Source organism: Gavia stellata, chromosome 2 (assembly GCF_030936135.1).
Source record: "Gavia stellata isolate bGavSte3 chromosome 2, bGavSte3.hap2, whole genome shotgun sequence".
NCBI lineage: Eukaryota > Metazoa > Chordata > Aves > Gaviiformes > Gaviidae > Gavia > Gavia stellata.
The window spans coordinates 84,453,704-84,480,459 of record NC_082595.1 but is presented as its reverse complement, the minus strand read 5'-3'; the positions used below and the strand labels follow the sequence as shown (position 1 = coordinate 84,480,459).

Genomic DNA, 26,756 nt, shown 5'->3' with positions numbered 1-26,756 from the left:
CAAAAACAGTCTGAGATAGCCTTGCAACTGTACACTTCTTGAAATATCTGTTTGCTACGTTTTAGGAAACAAAATAATTCTCAGGAAAAAACAGCGCTGCCTCCTAAGCCAGAAAGAGTATCGCTCTCAGCATATGTCATTGCTTGCAAGATATAAATACTGCTCTTGTGAAACTAATCTGATGCACTGCATCTGTAATTTTTTTTCCATTTGATTACACTGCAGAAAAGTTTATGCAATCTAATGTGATTTGATAATACTGCATAATAAGTCCGTACAGAATACTAAGTGTTTTGGGAGCAAGTGTTTCTCATATAAATGACCTTTATTCTTTTCCAGTGTTACAGAAACACACCAAAATGACTGATGAACAACCCACCTTCTTTCTTACGACGTTCCTTTTAATGACTCATTTACCGGGCTGTTGTGACTGAATTATGAGGAGGCTGAAGTCCGGGGCAAATACTGAAGACTGTGACATCATAATTTTGAATTCTAAATCTTATTATTTGTTGAAGATTTCACTCCCAAAGATCCAACCCCAAATTCTCAATCTGCTGTTTAATATTTTGAGCAATATTTTCAATGCTCCCTTCCTTTCACTTGTTTTCTACTTTATTATATAATTTTAGCTACAGACCTGACTTTCAAGTAAACTGAAAATGTATCTGTTGTACAAATTAAAGATGACTAAGTTTTCTGTTAGGTTTCTGCTGCTTAATGTGTTTACCTTTGTGTATTTTCATACAGCAAAGGATGTTTTTTGTGCATCTAGCTGAGCTGCAACTGGGGGAAAACAGTTTGTGAAATAACTTTGGTGTTGACATTAACCTACATCAATTCTTTCATTTCAGTGCAAGAAGGGACAATTCTACAGGAATATTCAGATGTTAACGTTAGGATCATTATTAATTCACTACAGCTAGCTTTCTTTATTAATGATTTTGACTATAATCAGAGACTTTCAGAACCAGAAAAAGCTTCTGTTCAATTTAGATTTAAGATCTGTGAAAGTTCAGGGAATAGGGAGAGTTTTCTTTAATTCAAAGCAAACCCACAATGTAAAATACAGGAATAAAGCAATTGTGGGCAATTTTGGGCCCAGGTTGAATGGATTCCTTGAAGAGACTTTCTTTTAAAGTGAATTCCTAAGAGACTTTTTAAAAACTGAAGACTAACAGTCATATGCATAAGTTGGATTTACTTCAGAATCACAGAATCACAGAATGACTAAGGTTGGAAAAGACATGTAAGATCATCAAGTCCAACCATCAACTAACACCACCATGCCCACTAAACCATGTCCCACAATGCCTCGTCCACATGTTCCTTAAAGACCTCCAGTGATGGTGACTCCACCACTTCCCTGGGCAGTTTATTCCAGTGTCTCACCACTCTCTCAGTAAAGAAATTTTTCCTACTATCCAGCCTAAACCTCCCTTGGTGCAACTTGAGGCCATTTGCTCTTGTCCTGTCACTTGTCACTTGGGAGAAGAGGCCAACACCCACCTCTCTGCAACCCCCTTTCAGGTAGTTGTAGAGAGCGATAAGGTCTCCCCTCAGCCTCCTCTTCTCCAGACTGAACAACCCCAGTTCCCTCAGCCGCTCCTCATAAGACTTGTGCTCCAGACCCCTCACCAGCTTCGTTGCCCTTCTCTGGACATGCTCCAGCACCTCAATGTCCTGCTTGTAATGAGGAGCCCAAAACAGTATTCGAGGTGTGGCCTCACCAGCGCCAAGTACAGGGGCACGATCACCTCCCTGCTCCTGCTGGCCACACTATTTCTGATACAGGCCAGGATGCCGTTGGCCTTCTTGGCCACCTGGGCACACTGCTGGCTCATCTTCAGCCGGCTGTCAACCCACACCCCCAGGTCCTTTTCTGCAGGGCAGCTTTCCAGCCACTCGTCCCCAAGCCTGTAGCGTTGCCTGGGGTTGTTGTGACCCAAGTGCAGGACTTGGCACTTGGCCTTGTTGAACCTCATACAATTGGCCTGGGCCCATCGATCCAGCCTGTCCAGATCTCTCTGCAGAGCCTTCCGACCCTCGAGCAGATCAACACTCCCGCCCAACTTGGTGTTGTCTGCAAACTTGCTGAGGGTGCACTTGATCCCCTCATCCAGATCATTGATAAAGATGTTAAACAAGACTGGCCCCAAAACTGAGCCCTGGGGGACTCCGCTTGTGACCGGCCACCAACTGGATTTCACTCCATTCACCACAACTCTCTGGGCTCGGCCATCCAGCCAGTTCTTAACCCAGCAAAGAGTGCACCTGTTTGAGCCACGAGTCGCCAGCTTCTCCAGGAGAATACTATGGGAGGCAGTGTCGAAGGCTTTGCTGAAGTCCAGGTAGACAACATCCACAGCCTTTCCCTCATCCACTAGGCGGGTCACCTGGTCATAGAAGGAGATCAGGTTGGTCAAGCAGGACCTGCCTTTCATCAACCTGTGCTGGCTGGGCCTGACCCCTTCATTGTCCTGCACGTGCCCTGTGAGAGCCCTCAAGAGGAACCTCTCCATAATCTTCCCCATCACCGAAGTCAGGCTGACAGGCCTGTATTTCCCCAGATCCTCCTTCCGGCCCTTCTTGTAGATGGGTGTCACGTTGGCAAGCCTCCAGTCATCCGGGACCTCCCCTGTTAACCAGGACTGTTGATAAATGATGGAGAGCGGATTGGCAAGCTCCTCCGCCAGCTCCCTCAGCACCCTTGGGTGGATGCCATCAGGCCCCATAGACTTGTGGGTGTCCAGGTGGCATAGCAGGTCATTAACTGCTTCCTCCTGGATCATGGGGACTTTATTTTGCTCTCCATCCTTGTCTTCCAGCTCTGGGAGCTGAATACCCTGAGGATACCTGTTTTGGCTATTAAAGACTGTGGCAAAGAAGGCATTAAGTACCTCAGCCTTTTCCTCATCCTTTGTGACAATGTTCCCCCCCGCATCCAGTAAAGGATGGAGATTCTCCTTGGTTCTCTTTTTGTTGTTAATGTTTTTATAGAAGCATTTTTTGTTGCAAGATGTTTGAAATTTCTTGGCTCTTTTGTATCAACTTTTCAACCAATCATCCTTCCAAAATGAATTCCTCAAGGACTGGACCCTGATACATATCAATAGCAGTGAGCTTTCACTTGCCCTTCCCACCCTCAGCCAGTGGTCTACAATTCGTTAGAATGTACATATCTTGGCCCAAGCTTTGCTTTAATGTATTTTTGCAAAGTGCCTGCTATGCCGTATAAATAATGTATGATTACTACAATGTTAATTCTATGGGTTTGGATAGGTAATCAAGAGTATGGAACAGCCTATTTGGTTTTTGGGCTATTTTTCTTCTGACTGTAAGCTCCTTTGATACCAGGAACTATTTGTAAAATCTCTTACATATCTTGCTGAAAAAGTCTCATCTGGCAAGATGAATGTGCTTTTTAATACCACATTCATTATGACAGTGATGACATACTGCCAACAAACTGCAGCTTGCAGACACAAGTCAGGGATTCAGAAGAGACTTCTGTATCTTATATTCCGCTTCTCAAAGCTTAGATCAAAGATACCGGAAACAAGATAAGCCAAAAGAGGCACCATCTATAATTTGGAGTAGAAAGCTTCTGGGTGAGAATGGAGGAGGTGAAACAAAAATCTGAAGAACACAAAACATGGTGTTGGGGCATGACTGAATTTTCTGTCTCACCCAACACAACATGAAAGGGCTTTTTAGTAATGTCAGCAGTACCAAGAATAAATCCAGGCCAAGCAGATCAAAAGGCTCAGCATCCAGATAGTAGTGTGGTGCATGAATTAGCAATATTTATAGGGGGGGACTGGAACAAAGACTAGCCTTGTATTTTTGCTGTCAGAAATCTATGGTGAAGGAAAAGTTCTATGGTAGCAGTAAGCCTGCAATGAAAAAATATCAAGCATATAGCTATCAACTTCTGTTTTGCCTTTTAAAAAATTAATTACAGATATGAATTGTTCATTATCTGTATTCTGGTTATTTGCCCAAAAAAGAAAATCTGTGCACTTAATATAAACACATTTTTAAAATAGTCAGCCATTATGCTAATAACTTTCATGTGCAGAGTATATGACTCACAGAAACTGCAGGTGTGCAGGAAGCACCTCAATGATTAGACAATATTAAGACAATTTGCAAATAGAGACCTGAGCATATTTTCATTGCATTCCCAACTACTTCATGTACAACAAATGATATTAAAAACCCATTTTTCCAATAGAATTTATACTTCTGTAGGAACTTCTTGTGGCTTTGTTAAAGACTATTTCAAGTGTATCTGATAGTCTGATAGTCTAGCACATCCTGTTCATAGACATCAGTATACTCTGATTAGGTCTAGTTGAGAACTTCATAGTTTCTGAGCTCCCCCAGCTACATATTCGCTCTTAATCTAAACAGGGTGAGAGCACAGGCCTGAACACTGGTATACAATGTCATAATGTGGCATATCTGCAAAAAGGTATCAGTTCTAAGCAAAATCTAACTACTACCACATGTAACATCTAATTCTTCATCCCTCTGCATACATTATATCTCTCTTTCCCTCTGTAAAGAGCCTCAGAGCTGTTGATTTTCATATTGCAGATGCTGACTGGACTGAAAAAATCTCAAAGACCTTCTACTGATCAGAGGCTGGCTGAAAACTTCCATTATCAGAAAGAACTGAACTTTCTATAAGGAATTAAAGCTTTGCAGCTCCTAGCATCAACACACGATTATGTCATGACTTTCATGCAGGGTCTGGTATTGCAGCTGTAAATCACAAAGTGAAGCTTGCCCTGTTCCTGAGACAGAAATTCCTCAGGGACCAGTCAGAGATGATGGAGTGAGCTCCAACATGAAGCTGTCACAAGCTTCTTTTCCTGCCTTTTTACTACAAAGAAAACTTACTAATTTCTCTAAACATACACAAATTCTCAATCAGATACAACTAGTTTAAATGACGTTCATCCTTAATGGAAAGAAGGAGTTGTATCTAAAAGAATCAGCCTCATTTAACATGTTTCTGTAAGGCACTCAGTCCCCGTGCTGTTGACATTAAGGACCAACATATCACTACAGGAAATTCTTACACACAATGGAAATTCTTTGGAGAACGATGTGTGTTTGTGTCTTGTATTTGTACACTATCTAAACAACCCTGGAATATTAACTAAACACAAATAAAATCACAGCACTTCACAGCTGAAGATGGTTGGAACTTTCTGGTTGTCTATATCTGAGTAAAAATGAACATCTGACTAAATAAGCCGGTTATGATGTCCCATTTCTTTTCCAAGCTGCTTATGGGCCCTTGTCAGTTCCTATCTATCCCCTTTGAAATGGATCTGATACATTACTTCAGACTAGATTAGTACTTACAGTATCTTACAATACCTATCATCTGTATTTTACTTTAATAGGATTGTTAGTCTTATATCTAAAGCATGACATTTTAAATCACATCATCATTTTATTATTAAGCAAAGAAATGATAGTCATGTCCTGAAATGACCATCAATGTGAGGCTGACTCAGTTATCTCCAAGGGATGACTTTATAGCTTCGAGAACTGACAGATTGTTATGTCATGAAATTCATGCAGGGCATGGTATTGTGGCTGTAAATCACAAGGGCAACCCATACAGTGGCCAGAGGTCTTTGGAATAATCTTTACATTCCTGTTGTGTTCAATAAGCCTCTTAGTTAAAAGATTATGCATGATGAGTTTTTTTTTCACCAGGACTGGTAAAGGATAGCTCCTGTGTCTTTGACAGCTGCTTACTAAAATTTAAACAAGGTTTTTTGTTGGGCATTTATCTGTACTTGTACCCTTCCAAGGACTATAAAAGACAAGCAACTATAATCCGAAGAGTCAATTTGTCTTTTGTGATTTGCTTTAGACGTATTTAAATCTCTACTGCTAATCTAAAATCCTGGAAGCACTGTATCAATTAAAATAAATAAATAAAGACATGACAGCTGGTTTGTACTAATATTTAGGCAATCTATTACATTTTCTGCTTTGTCTGACAGAGATACCCTGCTCCTACTAACTGGGTCTATTCAGAAATCCTACTGAAAGAGCAGGTTGTACCACAGTCCTGGGGGAAGTCCTTTCCTGCGTGGCACATACTGAAATGTTACTTTGAAGTTTATGGCTTCCATTGCAGGCTCAGTCTATGCGGAGTACAAGACAACTGCACACATTTCAGATTCCCCCTTCTCTTGACCTCTAGCTACCTACTGGAGTAAGGACAGCAACACCTATGAGCTTCAGCCCACTTTCCTTCTAACTCCATCCGTGAAAAAATGCACCTGCCTTACATTAATTTGTTACTGATTGCCCGAAAATTGTTACCGCTGCTCCCAGATGGGAGAGTTTTTAAGCCTATTGCTGAGAAGACTAAGATGCCATAGTAACTTTTTCGGCGATTTGCTGGGTGGCCCAACCAGAAATACCTGAGGGGACCAAAGCTTGCTTGAGCCCGTCTAGCAGTAATTTTCTTGGAATATCTAATTTTCTACCTAGAAATACAACTGTGCTCACTTTGATCTCCATCTCATTTTTCAGAAAAGCCACTCTGGATTTACAATGATGCATTCATGGATTTTTGACTTATTACATTGCTTGTACTTCTGAACTCTGCTCAGGAGATTGAATACAGACTTGCATTACACCCTGCCGACACAAAATGCTGACTATTTTTATCTCCAAAAGACCAGTATATTTGTTGGTTTGTTTTGTTTTGTTTGTTGTTTTTTTTTTTTGAATATGCAGTCTTAAGGACCATGATGATTAGACAACTTATCGATCATATATGCAAACCTGTATGCAACCTGAGAATCCTGCTGGTCTTGTTAATTTGGTGTTCATTTTCTTTGCCTCTGTAGTCTCTTCCTCTCGGCGGATGAAGTAGGCTACAGCAACACTTGGTCTTTTTTACAGCATTTTTTATGTTGACTTTCAGAATTTTTTTTACTTAATAAGGAAATGATAAAGCAGTCATAAAATTCTAGGCTGCATCAAGCAGGCTTCAAGAAATAAATAAACATTAGGTTCGTAATGCTTTGAACTTAGAAACAAAGTATATCCTTGGATTTTTCATTTTGTTTTTCTAAGAAGGTCAGCTAATCTCAGGACAGTTCAAGAAGACAACCTCCAGTAATAAAACTTACAGTGTAAAATTAACCAGCATTTTTAGCAGAACAAAAGTGTTCTTTACAAAACAAATTATTATGTCAGCATGCATAATTTTGAGAGGATGGAAAATAGATGAATAATAACTAAAGGTAATTTCCCCCCACAAATAATGTTCTGGTTTTATATCGTACCTACTGAACATCTAAGTCATACAAATTAGTTCACTCATACTTACTGTCGTAATGCAGATACACAGCTTTAAAGGAAATATTCAACAAAATCATCTCCCAACTAGGGAAGGAAGCTGGGAATTTTATTTTAACATCTTTCAGCTTTCATTAATTACTTCTGCTCTACAGAATGTTTAACAGTTTCTCAGACTGTATCCAGTGATCTGTTTGCTTATCCCCAAATATATAAATTCTGATCAAGTATGGATGAGTCGGTATTTTCCAAACAGACTGGAAGCTTAGCTCTTCATAACAATTCCCTTCCTCCAATACAAACAACAAATGACTGTGTACTTTGTCTACAGCTCGACTGAGGTCCTGAGGAAAGAAAGGAGATCCTTTAAAAGTTCTTTCAAAATTGAATTTTACCTCAACAATGTCCTCGTTCAATCAGGGACTATCAGAACAGTATTGCCTCCTTGCCACATTGTAGTCTGCTTTCCTCCTAGGAAGGTGATAGACTTGTCAAAGCAGATAGGTAGGATTTTTTTTTAAAAGCTAGAATAATTTTTTTACCCATAAGTTTTCTACAAAAAGAATGGCATGTAAAAAAAATAAACTAAGTTATTCAGAATTTGAGTCCTGTTTTCAGAAGTGATTTAAGGACTTAGAAGCCTGCTTTGTTTGCAAACTTTGTGTGATTTAGGCTCTTACCTTCCATACTGGAATTAATGACATCTCAGACGGAGGTACTTTGTTGTATGATGTACAGGAAAACTTAGATGCCTAAGAATGGTACCCTACAGTGCTGTACCCTCTAGTACCCTTTAGCTGTCTTCTTGGAAGGGGTGAAAACAGAGCTTGATCATCTCCAAGATTTAGGTGCCACTGTTTGGGTTGCAGGAAGGCAAGTCCTGCTTCCAGCACTGAGACCTCTGTGGCGCATGTTTTCTGTAAAAATTCTACAAGAGGTCAAGTCTTTCTTTTAAAAAGAAAACTAGAAGAGTAGAGTAAAAGTAGTTCTTTCACTCTTTTTTAATCCAGCATTTCATTCATCCAAGATGCGAGACACTGACTTTCAGTTCTTCCTCTGCCTTTAGGGATTTAAAGCTTCATTCCTGACTCTTGCTACCCAAGTGGATACCACAATACTGGGCTGCAACAGATTCTGCAGGAGGAAAACACTCTCACACCCCTTCATATTGCACTGTGCATGGAAATAGAAATAGTATGCATATTAACCACTGATTCAGCCTTACAGTTACTGACTGCAGCTACAACTGATGTAGTAAACTCACTTGTAATTATACTCCACTACTACACAAAAAAGACTACACAAATACAAGACAAATCACTTGCATCAGAGATTTTTTTTTTATCCTTTAGAAAATAAACCAATAAAACAAGAGTGAAATGAATATAACACAATGAAAGTTACTTTTTTTTTTTTGCTCTTGTTGCTCTGTGTTATGTTTAGCACATACAAGCCACCTCTGCTGCTTTTTCCAAAATGGCAACTTATGATACAGAATCACAGAATCACAGAATCACTAAGGTTGGAAAAGACCTGTAAGATCATCAAGTCCAATCTAAAAAAAAAAAAAAAAAAAACAAAAAAAACCAAAACCCAAAAAAACACACAACACACCAAAAACCAACCCACCCAACACCACACAGCACCATGCCCATCAAGCCACCTCCCACAATGCCACATCCACACGCTCCTTGAATATCTCCAGTGAGGGTGACTCCACCACCTCCCTGGGCAGCCTATTCCAATGTTTCACCACTCTCTCAGTAAAGAACTTTTTCCTAATATCCAACCTGAACCTGCCCTGGCGCAACTTGAGGCCATTTCCTCTAGTCCTGTCACTCGTCACTTGGGAGAAGAGACCAACACCCACCTCTCTGCAACCCCCCTTCAGGTAGTTGTAGAGTGCGATAAGGTCTCCCCTCAGCCTCCTCTTCTCCAGGCTGAACAACCCCAGTTCCCTCAGCCGCTCCTCATAAGACTTGTGCTCCAGACCCCTCACCAGCTTCGTCAAGAGTAATATGTTAGAAGAGCTCTGAATGACTTTTTGTATTTATTTATTTATTTAGGGTGTTTGCATGAAGGGTGGCCTTGCAAGAAAGTGAAAGGGGTGTTCAAGGAAAGTGAAAAATGACCAGACTGTTGTGGTTTCTAATTTATTTGATAGATGCACTCAGACTCAACTACTGCGTTTCTGTGATTCTCTGCTTTTTTTTTCTTTTCCTCCCAGCTACAGTGTCCACATTTAAATCTGGCAAAATTTAACTTGCAACGAAACACAGGTCCCTTCTGCATCTCCCTTACAGCCTGATTTACACAACCTTGACATACCTTTATTTGTCTATAAACATTTTGTCTCATCAAAATATTAATATTTTACTTGCATCCAGATTGCAACAGACTGGAGTAAATTTATTACTATTTTATTAAAGCCTCGGAATTTTCCCCATGACAGAGGTAAAATTTGTATACCATCTGGTTAACTGATGCAGTTCTGTCAAAAATACTTGGAAATCCCAGTTTCCAAAATTCTGTTTCAGTTTAAAAGCACTTACTCTTTTATTATTACTGATAATTAAATAAAAGTAAAACAGCATGGTGAGCTTTTATATACCTGAGCAGTTTTGACAATAAAAGCAACACAAGCCAAACCTGAAGCCATGCAAACTGATAATAAAAATGGAATTATCTATCCTTAAAATAAGATTTGTTTTAAAAGAAACAAGCACACATTTTAACTCTGCATGTCAGTTAAATAGTACAGGCAGCATTTGTCCAAAAAGCAGAATGATTGATGGCAACTGGTTGGTAAAATAGAAAGAAATATAGTTTGAATTTCAAGGTATTTTCTTTTAAATGCAGGTTGTTTCAGAAAACTCCCAGCTGCAGGGAGGACTGGCATAAGCATGCGAAGTCTTCATAAAGACAAGTGCATGGGCTACTTGTGGTTGTAGAAATCCAGCTGGGAGTAAAATGATTCAGCAATAGATTGTCTTTCACAATCTTACTTTTAAAATACCTAAATGTGTATAGTTCAAATGTATACTTGCTCATTTTACAGTTTAGTCCTCAGAAAGATTAATAAATAGTGTTAACAAATTATTTAGAGAAGTTTTTGAAAAATACCTAAGAAAGGAAACTGGGAAAAGCTGGGTGATTTTAATACAGGGAAAGAGAAACTAAAATATTAAAATATTTCAGTACAGTACATGTATTTATATATTGCCCCAAAATAAGACTCACTTTCAGGATATCTGGTTGTTGGGTTTTTTCAACTTCGGCTTTCTAAAAATTTGGATGTCTGAATTTGCAAGGGTGTACAGTAAGAGACAATAATCAGGGACTGGAAAGTCCAAATAAAAGATAACAGGATATGGGGTTTCTAATCTTGAAGTTGCTGTGTCCTCATTCAAACTTAAATAATTTGCATCTGACAGACATTTGGTGATCAAAAGAATCACTGGTAGCATGTTATCTAAAGGATTATTAATATTTTCATTACCGAAACTCACTAATTGGCCCAGAAGAGTTGGAAGACAGCATGAACACCAAGGCTACCACTAGAGCACCTTGTTAGGAACTGATACACAATGTTACGTACTCCACTTGGACAGGTATACTGATTTTGAGAAATATTTAAATGCAGTTTTACTGTATTGCATAAGGTAGTATGGAGGTATGTTTGCAAGAGTGTCTTTGGGATACTAATGTATTCTTACGATACTAATATATAAGGAGTATTTACTTATCTAATTTCACTTAACAAACATTGCACTCTTTATGACTTCAGATGTTGCACTCCACAGATTTTTGCACCATACCAAGGGCTACAAAACAACAGCAGGTAGTCAGAGAGAGCTATTAGCTGCCTATGAGTAACAGCACTTATAATGACTGTAGAAGCTATTAAAATGTAGGCAACCATCATTTCATCAGGAAAAAAACAGGTCTGTATGGAGAAAGACCATTTTTCATCTCTAGTCTTCTAGTTTATTGTCCTGGAGCCATTACACTGCATCTCCCTCTTCTAGTGATTGCTGCACTCTCTAAGAGCCCTATAGGTCAAACTCAAGGTACCATATTTCATAACAAGATCAATTTTCTCAACATTTTTGCTACAGTTGAAAGAGGTACACTAAGTCTGCACCTTTGATAAAATATAATTGATCTGATTGTTTTAAAAATGGGCATATCTGAGAACAACACTGACCTATTTATCTGAGAAAGAGGTATTCATATGAATGTCCCCATCACTTTAATACCACCATTGCTAAGGAAGTTAAAGAGGGAAAAAAAATGTGTACTTCACCCTGCCCATCTGATAATACAAGTAAAACTATTCTTTTAAATACTTGTTAGTATCTTTTTCCTTTCTATATTTATTTTCTATGTTTCCATTTTTTTTCAAAACTGTATTATTAGAAAAGTTTAGATTATTATTATAAAAGAAAATATGCGCTTTACATTTTATTTCTCTGATCCTTCAGACTGATTCTGGAAGAAATGCTGGAAGAAATGGACCACATTTTTCTGTGCTGTAGATATAACTAACATATATACGCATACCCATATCAAAATGTAAGCATGTATCTCTATACCCAAGCAAAGATTTACAGGAAATGCTAAGGCAGTTGGAGAGTCATAAACCCTCCTCCTTCCAAAAGCAGTAGATAATGGGACAGTCACATGCTGCCTCTGGGGAAGCAATTGCTGCCGTGTGTCTGCAGATGGTCTGCATCCAAGGCACAGCTTGAGCCAGCTTTGTCTACAGCAATATACACATGGGGTATATATTGGCATTTCTATGTGCATGAAAATCTAGGCTCATGTATATATTTGAGCATCCCTTAAACACCCAGAAAGAACAGGCATACTGCTGGACAGGTGCTTCTGCACCCAAATACATGAGATAATTCATCTAGCACAAACCTTTTTCTTCCTATGTATAACTGAAATTCAGAGTTGCAAACGCACTGAACATAATGAGGGAAAAAAGATTACAGGCATGTAAGACTACTTTGCAGGCCTTTTATTGTACCAAATGCAAATCCTCTTTTTCAATTATCCTGAGTAAGCATTAAGTATATGGATAGAGGCAACCGGCTAAAAGGCCCATCAGCCAGAGAATGAAACAGAACTGCGCTCTGTAATGCTTGTCTTTCTTTGATTTTAAGTGCAGTTGCTAAATATGTATCTATCTCTGCAGTTTCATGCAGAAGCATTTTTTGCAAGATGACAATGTCACAAATGTACTGAAGAGAAGAACGTAGATGAACTCTGATGAAAGCTTCGTGCAACAGGAAGTATTTTTTAAATACATGCCCTTAAAATTCCAGTAAAACTAAAATATTAATTCGGGATAATCCATAAAAGTTTTCAATTACTATACAATGTTTCCTAAACTATGCATTTTACTATATTGATAAAGCTTATGTTTTAGCTACAGTGAAAGTTCCTAATAAAAAATTATAATACACAAAACAAGTACTCTGTTAGCTGTACACGGAATCTATTGATATAAAGAGTACTCGGTTTATCTACTATAATAAAAAGTCACTAATATGAGTTTAGCAAAAGGCTAGACTGAAAAACACATGAGTAAGACTGGTACGCTGGAGGCAAGGCTGGTGTGATAATGTGAAGTGCCATGGCATCTTCTCACCCAGAGCCCTTCCTGAAGCCAGAGCTCCAGGCTTCTGCAATTGTCTGGCACAGCTGAAGTTTCTGCGCTTACCAGTCTGCAAGAAATAGCAGCCTGCACTTTTCTCATTACTACTGAGTTTATATGTGTCTGGCTCCCCGGGAACTCACCAGTCATGATCAACCTTGCAGTCCAAAATTATTTAACTTTTTAGTACCTCGGTGGACTAAATCTGGATAAGAAACTTTGAGAAGTGAAAGAGAAAACCCAAGCCTTCCATCTCAGCTGAATTCACACAGCGGCTGAACTCTCAACAACTCTAATTAAATTGGACTTGTCCCAAGTCTTAAACAGCAATCCTCTAAGTTTGTATGACTTTGTACAAAAAAATAAGTTTAGAACTCACCTTTGCAACCTGTCATAAAAAGGATAACGGGGAGATGCAGTCACATGATGATGTTTAGCCAGTGAATGCTATATTTTGTACCAATCAAGACTGTTCTCCATCAGATAAAGAGCCAAGTGAAAAACTGTGACAAATCCAAGTAGCAGTAGACAAGTATTTTTGGTAGCAGGAGCCTGAACAGTCACACTGTTTAATGATCAAATGGTGCACTGCATGATGCAGTTTCTGTGGAGAATACCGCATATATTTTTTATGTGGGTTCTTATGAATATAACCGCATACACTATGAATATTTAAGGACCATATGAAGGCTGGATGATCAGCTGAGAGATGCCCTTCACTTAGATCTCTATCTAACAAATATAAATATTTATTAGGTTGTAGCTGTATTAACATCATGTGTAATACTAAAACATGTACAGCTGCATCAGCATTTTCTTTTATACTCTGTCTAGCATAGAAAATAATTTTGAACTGAAAATTGGTAACTAATGTCAAGGAGAGAATTATTTTTGCCAAGTAAGGAGAGCATGAAGAGGACAACAGAAGAGCTTATCCTCCACAAAACCTTTCTGCAGCATTTATAAGTAGATGTCAGTGTTTTATGTATTTTATGAGTAAAGTTTAGTACATTGAATAACTATGATTGTTACAATCAAATCAAAACAAATCAAGAAAATGTTATAATAAAGTTTGCTTTAGAGCACATTGTCAATTTGTGAGAAATTCATAGCAGTGATGAGTCTGAAAGCAGTATTCACATTTATTGATGCATTGCTCTCAGGACAATTCCTTTGGTTTCATGGAGCAAGCCTTATTTATTCAGGTATCATCTATAAGAATAAGACCCAAACTACAGTTTGCACAGGTAAGCAAAAAACTCAAGAACTGCATGTTCCCAGACACTGAAGGTTTAATGCTGACCGTGGTTTTTGCTCTTAGAAAAACACGAAAAAGTTGCTACTACTTTAATTCCATCTTTATGTTGCTGGATTTTTTTGCAATAAATATATGTATACTATCGACAGACCAAATTCTCCAACGCTTGAATAACTAACAGAAAAATCCACTCTACCTTCATGAAACCATCATTCACAGTATTCTTCTAAAGTTCAACAGGGTTTTTCAGATAATATAAACATTATCCTGTTTATCGCTATTATGGTAAAAATAAAATTTGATTTTTCGAGTCACAGCAGATGTAAGCTGAATATAGCTTAGCTCTTTTTCTAAGTGCCTTGGGCATAAATAGGTAATCAATCATATTTAATCAATATGTTGTTCAGCCATGCAGATTCCCATGTCTGTAATTCCAGCTTTATTCAAATGCTCTTTAGTCTCAGTACATTCTTCATTGATTTTTTTCATCCAAAAGAGGCACAGAAATAAATAAGTGGTACTTTTTAAAAGTTGGAAATACTGATTTAGAAAAAAAATTAAAATAGTCCCCTTTGACTATCATTATATCCAATGTATTTTATTATTTTAAGGTTTGGAACAAGTCGTCTTAATTGTCTGGGCCTCACTCTCACTGAAAATGTTCTACTGGGGTTATAGGAATGGACTTCAAAAGTAGCAGAATCAAGTAACTTTAACATATTGATTAAAGCACTAACACAGGTGCAAACATGCCATGAAGAGGAAGTGCAGGTCTTTATACACAGTTTCCATCTACATTCAGAAGTGGCAGACAGAATGGATTTAAAAGCCCTAAGAGTTCCAGTTTAAAATATTAAACAAAGCCTCCGCAACCACAATTTTGGGGATTGCTGCCACATGTAAATGTTGATTCTTCTTTTTAAAATGTTAAAGTGTGACAAAATGCCTCTTATTGTCAGTCTTTTCATTGTCTAGGTTGGCACTGAATAAACATGAGCTTAGTTGTTTCAGTTTATTTGAAAACTATTGAAAAAATGTAAATAACCATTGAGCTTAGAATAAACAGTTGAATGTGGCATTTGCCTTCATTTTAAATAGCTTGAAATGAGAGGAAGAACAGCATGACATTAAAAGCACAATCTATCTTATTGTGTGGTTCTTTTCGAGTGACTTTTTAAAAGCATTGCTCTTCACTTATTCCAGAAGATAACAAGAAGCTGCGTTTGGCTGGTTTGATCAGTGAAATGAGAAGCGAGAAAGAATATTTGCATTTAAAATTGCTCCTTAATCTGGCTGTCCTAGACCTAGGAGCTGTACCACCTTCTCAGTGTCTTCACAGACTGGCCTATTTCTTGCAAACAAATTATATATTTCTTTGTAAACACAAGAAGATCATCTAAGTATTCATATCAAGATGAGTGGCTTTCTGTGCAAAAGTCCCCTTTCTTATCCAGGAGTGAAAATGCTAGTGCAAGTAAAATATAAAAGCAATGTGTATTTTAGTCCCAAATTTACTCTGTTATGGTAATTATTTGCATCTGGGGTAAGGGAACAAGTGCTAAGTCACTTCTAGACTTGCACTAGACCTCTTAGCAAGGCTCACCACAGCTCTTAAAAAATGTACAGAAAAATATCACTGCACAGCTCATTACTAGCTTCAGATTCAGAAGCAAAAATACAGCTCCAGAGTCAAATGCCTTCCAAAACAGGATCTGAAAGCAAGGGTATTTTTGGCTAATATTTGGGTTAAGCACCCTTTAAATATTTAGCTTTAACCTTGAGTGAAAAAGTCTGGATGCTCAAATTAAAATATATTGTGCTGAACATTGGCTTTATTGCCTCAGTAAGAGGTTCCTTCCAGTGGAAGATCTACTCATGCACTTCTCACTCTTCAATTCTGTATAAATCATGAACCTCAATCAGTCATGTCTATTGCCTGTTTCATAAGTTGCCAACAAAACCTTAGCCTTTAAAGTTGCTTACTCTTGTTGTGAAAAGACTCCAGAAATCTCCCCTCAGTCTGTAAAGATGACACCAGTGTTCATTTTCCTTACTATATTTTGAGTAGCTGATAAAAGTAGATGTCCAAGCAAACAAATCTTAAGCTTTGTAATGAAAAAATGGCACAAAATCAATCTTACCATTGTCCTTGTCAATAAAGGTGATGATGCAGGACTAAAACAATATTTGAACTTGTTTTCATTTACCATCTCCTATCTTGGTGCACTGATATAGAAACACTGTAAGATTTGTAGATGGGACATCACCTGTCTAACAGACAAAACTAATACCTCAGACCACAACTGTGGAAGATGTAAGTTTAAAACAGGCAATTAAAATGTAGCTCCAGTACCGTTCTCTCGACTCAAAACACCTCTGCCCAATGCAATGTAGCATATGAACCTAATTTACAAAATTCATTTGATAAATCCCAAACAGCCATCTTATCATTAGTTCTAACTGAGGAGCCTGCTGGCCTTGGCAGCCTCCCTGCCATCCACTGCAGGCTCTTCAGCATCCTGGGAGTAACAACACAGCTCAAGGGTAAATCAGTGCTTCTGAAAAGTTCCAGACTGAGTCATTGCTGCCAACTGGTTGTGGCATGTATTGCTACACATGAAAAGAAGGATTAAGCAATAATTCAAATTAATTTGTGTACTGCATTTGTGGAAGGAATAGGAGTATGATCCATAATGCATTTAATGGGGAACCACACTGTGTGGTTTTCAGTAAAAAAACCCACAACAGAACCTGAGGTCCAGAAGGCTGTTTCTTAATGAAGTTTTGAATCCTTTTCAGCAGCTAGGGACATCTTCAGTACGGCGGTGTTTGTGGATTAGAGGTGTAAACTTATATCTCAGAGAGCAATGACAAAGGGCTAAGTTCAGCTTTGTGAAAGAAGCTTCTTCTGAAGAATGTTCACAATGAGCAGGCCATGCTTCTGCTCTGAACTGCACTCTGGTGGACCTCTCCTTCAGCAGAAGGGGAGCAGGTACAGATCAGTCACACCAAACTAAGGTTAGTCACTTTGAACAGCACTCTTACTCAACAGGTTACAAACCCAGGAGCACCTCTCTGATACCAGAAGCTGCACAGCAGCTGTTAGTTAAGCTCTCCATTCAAATTCACACACAATGAGCTGTTTTTAAGGTGAGGAAGGTTCACACACTAACTATTTCTTTCCTTTTGCGTATATCTTCTAATGTCTGTACCTCCTCTTCCTGTAGGTAGTCTTCTGAAGTTCCCCTGAGATACTATCTATGCTGCACCCAATAAAAGCTATTTATCTGTTTCAAAAGCAAGTAAAGAAAAAGGTGTGAGGTGTGTCACTCCCCCTTCCCTCTCTAGCCCTCTTCTTTTCTGAAAGTTGTTCCAAATTAGTTTCCCTTTGGTTGGGCTTGACATTCAAAATGTTGAATGTGAATATATTCACCACAACGACAAGACTTCACTTTTCTTGAGAAATCTTTAGACATTTGCTTTTATGGACTTTCACAAAGCCCATCAGGAAACCTCAAAATAATTAGATATTGGATAATTACAAAGGAGTGATCCAAACTTTTAAATGCTTATCCAAACCGATTTGAACAGTTAGATGTTTCAAGGTCAAACAGTCAATACAATCTCTGATTAGTAGTGCTGAGCAAATATCTAAAGATTTTTTTCAGGAAATGCTGTTTAAACATTTAAAAAAAATCTGCTGCAGCCCTTCTATTCTATTTCAGCTCCGCATTCAAATGGCTATATTCTTTTAGAGGAAAGAAAAATAAAAAATATGGATACTCACATTCAATAACATTGCATTCGTGTGCACAACTAATCAAACCAATGGTGCTTGCCTATAGTAGGCAAAAATTGGACTGAAATACTGTAGTCAAAAATGAAAAACATACACACATAAAGAAATTGTAATATGCTTGTGGGTTGCCTACAAGCAGAAAATGAGACAAAGTAATTGAATAAATTATTCATTATAAAATAGTTTTTCATCTCTAGGATTCAGTGTGAAAGAACAACAATTACACATGACATTTGTTGCTGGTCAACAAATAGATCCACTTGCTTTTAGTACCCAGTCAGATGTGTGAGGTAGTGGTTTATTTGGAAAGAAAAACCGTGTTGATTATTTCCTACAAAATTAAAAATATTTTCCTCTAAAATACAATTTACAAATTCATACATAGATATATGACAGTGAACTTTTCCTTCTACCTGCACACCAACAGAATTTTAATTATTATCTCAGTCCATAAGATATCAAGATGATTTAGATTGCACTTACAAGTCTTTGCAAAATGGCAAGAGATTTGCATTGCAAACTGGTGGATGACAGCAAGTCAGGGGAAGCCCATATATTCCCAGCTGTGGATAATAGATGTTGACAGGACATAGGAGATGGAAGGATCTCCAAAACATCTGAATTTGTCCTATAAGGCAATATGTTTCCTGCTACTATCTAAGTAAGCAAAATAGAAACACAAACACATTTGTTTGTTTTTATTGGAGTAATCTATTAAAATCTAAAATGACTCCTTTGATTGTGTGTCTATTTTGTGCTCCTGAGAGTGTAAGCATTTCAAACCAATGTGGAACTGGCTGAATGCTTTCCTAACCTTGATAATCCAGCTGCCTCAACTTCTCCTCCTGCTTTCCATACATTTATTATCCAGCAAAAGCGTAAGAAATGTTCCCTAAAAACTGTTTAATACCCCAGGACATTTACCAGTACTGTAGATGAAAAAAAAAAAAAAAGAAAAAAAGAAAGAAAATATTTACTTAATTTATAATCTTAATCTTACATTACAAGGACTCTGTTTTGAAATTTGACACTCATAGATTAGGAAAACACACAGTTCTGCACAGAAAGGACGGTCTCATACATTTTGATACTAACAGATAATATACTATAAAGGAAGGGTGCACTTTTCAAAGTACTTTTTTAGCAGGGCTTTTATATCATTTAAAGACGGAAACTGTGTTGAGGTAAATAATAACAGAGAGTTATTTTCTTCCCCTCCTTTTTTTGCAGCTGTTGTTCACTTGTGACTCTTGGCATTAACAGAATGTGCATCCCTGATTTGAAGTGGCCATGATCTAAACTCTACTCGACAAATACAGATGGTTGAGTAAAGCTTTACCAACAAAGATTAATTTCTGTTTCAATTTCCTTTCTTCTGTTCTAGGAAGACCATTAATTGAATAAAATTGCATCTTCTCAATTACAGTGCACCTTCCCAATGGTTCTCCTAGTGATAGGATTACAGAATGGATGGGATGTTCATCTTACCCTTGGATTTGCTACAGCTGGAAAAAGTCAGACATCATATTTGATGGTACTTTCTCCTCTACTTGGATATCTGTTGTTATGGTGATAGTTCCAGGAGGGAACATTAATGAGGATGACTTGAAAGCTTTGATGTTTACAGCACAATTATTTTTAACACCTCACAAGAAAAGGTGACAGTACTGCTCCTTGCTAAATATGCATCATTGTATCAGCTTTCATGAAAACTAACTGAATTTCTATTTGTTATGTATCTGTAACACAATGTTGAATACAAATATACATATATATAATTACAGGTAATAAAAAGGATCCAGAAGAACAAAAAAACCCCCCTGTTTTCTCACAAAGGATATAATCTGTTGTTGCTAAGAACTTGCCTACAGTAACAAGTGACTTTTAGTTATTATATAATCTTTAGAATATCTGTATCACTCTTTTGTGATGCCCTGAGAGCTACCCAGGTCAACCTTCTCATATCCAAAACTAAGCTGTGAACAATTCTACGAACCCACATCACCCAAAACACAGGTCTGCAAACACACTGCATCACCCAGACTGTAATTCAACAGGAGGGGGTAAGCAACAGAGACAGAGGAATTACTGGCCTGGAGCCTTCCAACTCAGAGGTACTTGGTGTTCACCACAGAGTTTGGCCCACGTATGTTATGAATGCACGTGGTTACTTACGTATTCTTCATAGGCCTCGTGTGCAGGTGGTGGGGGTGGTCTGTAGCCTGGGACAGCTGGGGCGCCCCTTGCTCGAGGAGTGGGCACACCCCTCGCCACTGGTGGGACGGGGAGGGCTCCACGGGTCACCGGCGCTCCTCTGGGTGCTTGGGCACCTCGTCCAGGTGGGGGCGGAGGAATCGCACCCCCACGTCCCCTGGGGGGAGCAAAAAGGAACGATCACTTTGGCATGTACGGCAAGGGAGGACGTGCAAGTGCTACCCCATTTTAAAGGCTCTTACATTTTTACTGCTGTTTAAAGTATCATATAACTCCGGGGTTTTGGCAGCTACAATGTCAAGCACTTTTAGGCAATATCTCAGGCAGAACTCATATTATGGAAAGGCATTATTTTTAAGCTATCCAGTGCCTTTTACACCTGATCCTCTGGTTGCTTGTAATAATGAAATTCTGGAGAGTTCTGCAGAGTTACTCCAAAGTAGTTCTAGAGGAAGAAAAAAGTGATGAACTTTTTCTGTTGCTCTCCCACTATTTTACAAGAGCAGTCATAACTCTCATTCCCGTGTTTATTGGTGGGTGGGAGAAACTGACTGGCAGAAGATGATGCAGGATGGCAGAAACTTGCAAGGCAAGTAAAGCAAGAGTATAAAAGGAACGTATGAACTTTTCTTCCCATCTAATTTAGTTCAGCACAAGGGAAGGGTAGCATGAGATTCTGCTTTCCCCCACTGTGCAGATAGAATAGCGCATACAGACAAGCACAGAGCGGTTTAGCATCCTCCCGTTTATTTATGAGATATCCACCTTGCTGTACTAATTGGTAAGTCAGAAGAAGCTGTCACTGGTTAAAAAGAGGTTCTTGTAACTATACCATATGACAAATTAGAAGGGGGATATATCAGGGAAGCAATCTTTGAGTTTTGTTTCAGAGCAGCATGCTCCTGAGTGTGCTGCCCTTTCTGAAGACTGTGAGTGCCGGGTATAACTGTACGTGACACCCAGATCCAGAGCTGTGAATGGAACTCAGGTCTCCTGCAGCAGTATGAACTGTGGCTTGTTCCCTGCTGAGACATCCAAACCCATAGCACTAGCTTGTGATGTTCACTACTTTACTACAAGCTTCAGTATCCAATTTCAGAATCACAGAATGGTTTGGGTTGGAAGGGACCTTAAAGATCATCTAGTCCAACCCCCCTGCCTTGGGCACGGACATCATTCACTAGATCAAGTTGTTCAAAGCCCCGTCCAATGTGGCCTTCAACACTTCCAGGGTTGGGCCATCCACAGCTTCTCTGGGGAACCTGTTCCTGTGCCTCACCACCCTCATAGTGAAGATTTTCTTCCTTGTATGTAATCTAAATCTACCCTCTTTCAGTTTAAAGCCATCACCCCTTATCCTATCACTACATGCCCTTGTAAAAAGTCCCTCTCCAGCTTTCTTGTAGGCCCTCTTCAGGTACTGGAAGGCTGCTATAAGGTCTCCCCGGAGTCTTCTCTTCTCCAGGCTGAACAACCCCCACTCTCTCAGCCTGCCTTCATAGAAGAGGTGCTCCAGCCCTCTGATCATCTTCGTGGTCCTCCTCTGGACTTGCTCCAACAGGTCCATGCCTTTCTTGTGCTGGGGGCCCCAGAGCTGGATGCAGTACTCCAGGTGGGGTCTCATGAGAGCGACATAGAGGGGGAGAATCACCTCCCTCAACCTGCTGGCTACACTTCTTTCAATGCAGCCCAGGATATGGTTGGCTTTCTGGGCTGTGAGTGCACATTGTCGGCTCATGTCTAGCTTTTAATCTGCCAATACCCCCAAGTCCTTCTTCTCAGGGCTGCTCTCAATCCCTTCATGCCCCAGTCTGTGCTGACACTGGTGACTACCCAGGAGAAGGACCTTGCACTTGGTCTTGTTGAACTTCATGAGGTTCACATGGGCGCAATTCTCAAGCCTGTCAAGGTTCCTCTGCATGGCATCCCTTCCCTTAAGCGTATCAACTGCACCACCATAAATATAATTATGCCATTAGCAGAAATTATTAGCATAAATATTTAGCTTAAAATACTTCAGTTGCAATTTTTTTTTAATATTCTCGTGGGATTTCTGACTGGAAAATAGGGAAAGTATCCAAGATCCTGTGCCTGTGCAACTGATCCAATCAGTCGGGCATTTTGCAGGAAGTGGGGGCCAGCACTCCACAGATTATGCTTTGAATCTAATTTAAAAGCTGCCAGTCTGTTGCAGTAATGTTCTGAACATTATTCTTGTCAAGCCCTTCAGAGATCTTAGATGTAAGGAAGACAGGTTTCTGAGCCCAAAAAGACTTTGAGTGGAAGATGGTCATGAATGCCAAGTGTAAAAAATCCCATGTATGTGCATCATACTGCTGATAAAAATTCCGTTCAAGAAGAACTGAGGGAAAACATGATAGACACCTTCAGGGATAAAAAACCACGTCATAGGCAAGATCAGCCAGTTCAATTACCAAAGAACAACTCTGTCAGCATAAAATAAGGTACCTCCATATCCTATTTCCTCCAAAATAAAAGTGGATTTCTTAGGACCCATCCTGAAATGATCTCTGTGGATGCCTAGAAGTAGCTAGGTAACTTAGATGCCTGAGGCAACAAATCTCTTAAGGGTTCACAGTGAAAAATGAGTCTGAAAGAGTGTATTAAGATTATACACTGGCATCATGAACAAGCAGATCTATCTGTTACCTATATATGAAAAAATACTTGGAAGAATTCAGGAAACATTCATACACCAATGTTTTTAGATGATGCCAATCGAATTCATATAGAACTGATAACCCATATAATAAATAATATATAATGCAGTATATATATTACAGATATAATATGCATACAAAAAAAGTAACTATTTCGCAAATGAAGTTCCATCCAGACTATGTAGTCTTCTCTGACTATACTATTTAATTGATCAATGATTTTATGCTAATGACCATACCGAATCTGTGCTGGCGTAACAATATTCTTTCCTAGAAATATTAATTCACTGGCTTTATAATCTGCTCTGATTTGTTGTTTGATACTTGTATACCACTCACTGTAGCCTGTGAACTGTAGATCAGAGAACCTGGCACAACGCAGACCACACAAGTTATCAGAAGAAAAACATTTTGGTCTACTGACCATGATGTGTATGTGTCGTAGTTTAAGCCCAGCTGGCAACTAAGCACCACACAGCCGCTCACTCACTCCCCCCCTGCCCCAGTGGGATGGGGGAGAGAATCGGAAAAGTAAAGGTAAGAAAGCTCGTGGGTTGAGATAAGAACAGTTTAATAAGTGAAATGAAATAAAATATAATAATAATGATAATAATAATAAAAATTGTAACGAAAAGGAAAATAACAACAACAACAAACAAGAAAGGCAAGTGGTGCAAACAAAAACAATTGCTCACCACCCTCTGACCAATGCCCAGCCCAAGCAGCGGTCCCCGGGCCAGCTTTTCCCCTAGTTTATATACTGAGCATGATGCCATATGGTATGGAATATCCCTTTGGTCAGTTGGGGTCAGCTGTCCCGGCTGTGTCCCCTCCCAACTCCTCGTGCACCCTCAGCCTACTCGCTGGTGGGGTGGTGTGAGAAGCAGAAAAGGCCTTGACTCTGTGTAAGCACTGCTCAGCAATAACTAAAACATTCCTGTGTTATCAACACTGTTTCCAGCACAACTCCAAAACACAGCCCCATACTAGCTACTATGAAGAAAGTTAACTCTATCCCTGCCAAAACCAGCACAGTATGTGATTTTCTTTATTTTTTTAAAACTATTTTTGTTTTACCATTGTTTACACTTTCTAAAGCTGTTACCATAATAGATCAGGTTACCACACCTTGAAGGAGCTGCAGGTGGCACACGGATCCCTCTTCCTCGAATGCCCCGTCCACGTGCTGAATCCTCAGAACCATTCAAATACGACAGTTCTCTCAGCTGCTCCTGGCGAATTTCATCATTATAATCCTGAAATGCAAAAGGTGAAACTTGCTGAAACTTCGCAGTTTGGCTGAGCTGCCAAACCACCCGAAACAGACATTACATGGATGGTATTTGGGTGAATTGCTCTGCATTATCGCCTGCATGCTGAAAAACCATACAGTGGGAGTGGACAACTATCTATAATAAGTGGACAGACAGATTTATATGGGTAGTCAAGGTGGCGATAAAGAACATGTACATGCAAAATAAAACACACAAGGCACGGAAGGTATAAACACAAAGCAGACTCCAAGAACATTATCTATATACAAGATGCAAATGGACTTTCACGTACAAAAGGTACGATCTCAAACAACTTGAAATTAGATCAAAAAATGCATTTTATAAATATTTTACATATTTTTGGCAGGCATCCCTGGCTACCTTTACACACTTAAAACACAAATTCCACCTTACATGGCACCTTAGCACACAAAATTTACACTAGAGTAATTTGATTGGATGATTTAATCTAATACCAATTAGCATCATTGAATGGTATTCTGTGTACCCACTAAACAACTTCTGAAAGGAGCTTTCTCTTTACGACTCGTAAGCAACAAAGCTATGTTTACTATATAAAATCTGTAAATGATATAAAATAGGCCCATTCTAAAATTGCAGGGTATCGACTGTAGCACTGCAAGCTTCTGCTGGCTCTGTAAACAGAACATCGGATTAATTTCCTTTTCTTACTGATACAAAATACATAATATTGGGCAATTTCTACTTAGTTTGCAACCTTTGTCTCAGTCAGAAGTTCCTTTTTCTTTAGCTTCCTTCCTTTTGTATTCAGCTCTTTGCCTGCTGATCACAGTAATAAGAGCCCACTGCAGTAGCCGGCTCGCTGGCAGCAGAACTGTGCGACAGCTAATTACTGTTTCAAAACAGAAAGGATTACTGAATTTCAACCCTTCAGCCTTTCCATCCTTCCACAGGCAACTGCTATTGACTGTCATGCAAGGGTCCGAAAATGCTACAGTGCCTGCTGCTTCTTGGGTGGGTGACTGCCCAGGATGTATTACAAGTGACACTGCTTTTTAACCAAGTTAAAGACCAAGTGAATAGTGCGATGGAACCGGGGCCTTGCTCCTTCCTTCTCCTTCCTGAAGAGGTCCAGGAAATCTGTTTAAAGATATGATGCTGATCCTGTTGTGTTCTAAGAGAGTGTAGGCCTGGTCATGATTTCCCTTCTAAATTTCTAGGGAGTGCAGCTGGAGTAAAATCTATTAATGAAATTCAAAGAAGAACCCGATTTATACAATATAGTGCCTGATACTTGCAGCAGAATCACAACTGAAAGCAAATCCCTAATTTGCTAATAAACCAGATAAGGGCTTTCAGTTCACACCAATCCCAAATTTTTCTATCATTCTAACATTAATGGTAATAAGCCAAAGACATCTTCCTAAATCAATGTCCTCTGTAAAACACAGAGGGAAAAACACAGATAGAATCAATGAGGTCACATTTACAGCAATTGCTGAACATGTACCAGCTACTGTGCCTTGCTTAATGTCATTTGTTATTCACACTGGCTTTACAAGGATTAGGACTTCAAACTTGCTGATTGAGTTTACCCTTCAGATTCCACACCAGTGCTGGGGCTGAACTTCATTAATAACACAAGCAAATTTTGTAAGAGAAAGACATGTGGGGAAAAAAAAAAGAGAAAGGACCTGCAAGGGACAGAAATTGGAACCTTCCGTGTTGCTGCTTTAATCTCTCTCCTTTGGAACATTGCCATATAAATGAATGCTACCAGTAATTATCTCAAAGCTGCTATTCCTTCCTCAGATACAGATATAATTTAAGATCTTAGTACTGACAAAATAGAAAATCCAAATGTAATTTATAATATACAGCAAGATCTGCAAATCTGGACCATTCTGTTATGCAATGCCCTTACTTTTTCCACAGGTTATTTACTGCATGTCCAGTTAAGAAATACATACAATGTATGAATGGCAAGGTAAAGACAACAAAATACATGGAAGTCTGTAATTAAGATGCTGGGATGGGTATCCTGAAGGAGAAAGTTTTCAATAAAAAATTATAACTCTATATAGATAATTTATCTTACGTGCCCTTTAAAAAGCATAATAAAGTTCATAATTACTAAACCTGAAAGCTGAAATTTTCAACAGAAATGCTCACTTCAACTCTTTCATTAAACAGCAACATAACACTGAATTAATCTTTCATAACTGCTACATGAGTCTAGCTAGAGACAGAGTATCCTGCTGAATATTTAATTGTAGCTGAATTCAGAGCCTAGCACATGAGCAAAATTATGCTGCTGATGTTTCATATATATCTAGTCCCAAGAGAGAGTACAAGATGTTGCAAGATGTACCTGTACTGAAGAAAGTATAATGAAGGAGCTACACACTGCAGTAGTATATTTTGTTTCAGAAAAAAACCCCTACTCCTCATATTAAAATAAGCTCATGAGAAATGTTCTGTACTTCTTAGCTTTTCTTATAGCTCTCTAATAGTCTTACAGTTATTCTTACAGCTGATA

The 26,756-nt window shown here is 38.9% G+C and overlaps 1 protein-coding gene across 2 annotated transcripts in view; it reads right to left on the bottom strand.

Moving 5' to 3' along the window:
• KHDRBS2 (KH RNA binding domain containing, signal transduction associated 2) overlaps window positions 1–26,756 on the bottom strand; it is a 394,749-nt gene that overhangs the window by 97,378 nt on the left and 270,615 nt on the right. The window contains exons 5-8 of one of the 2 annotated variants that reach the window (XM_059835484.1): window positions 24,090–24,217; window positions 20,238–20,437; window positions 20,139–20,154; window positions 4,616–4,624 (exon numbers count right to left, since the gene is read on the bottom strand). In XM_059835484.1, coding sequence (XP_059691467.1) covers window positions 4,616–4,624; window positions 20,139–20,154; window positions 20,238–20,437; window positions 24,090–24,217 — 353 coding nt within the window. The remainder of the gene's footprint in view (window positions 1–4,615; window positions 4,625–20,138; window positions 20,155–20,237; window positions 20,438–24,089; window positions 24,218–26,756) is intronic. The other variant, XM_059835485.1, reaches the window with a different exon arrangement.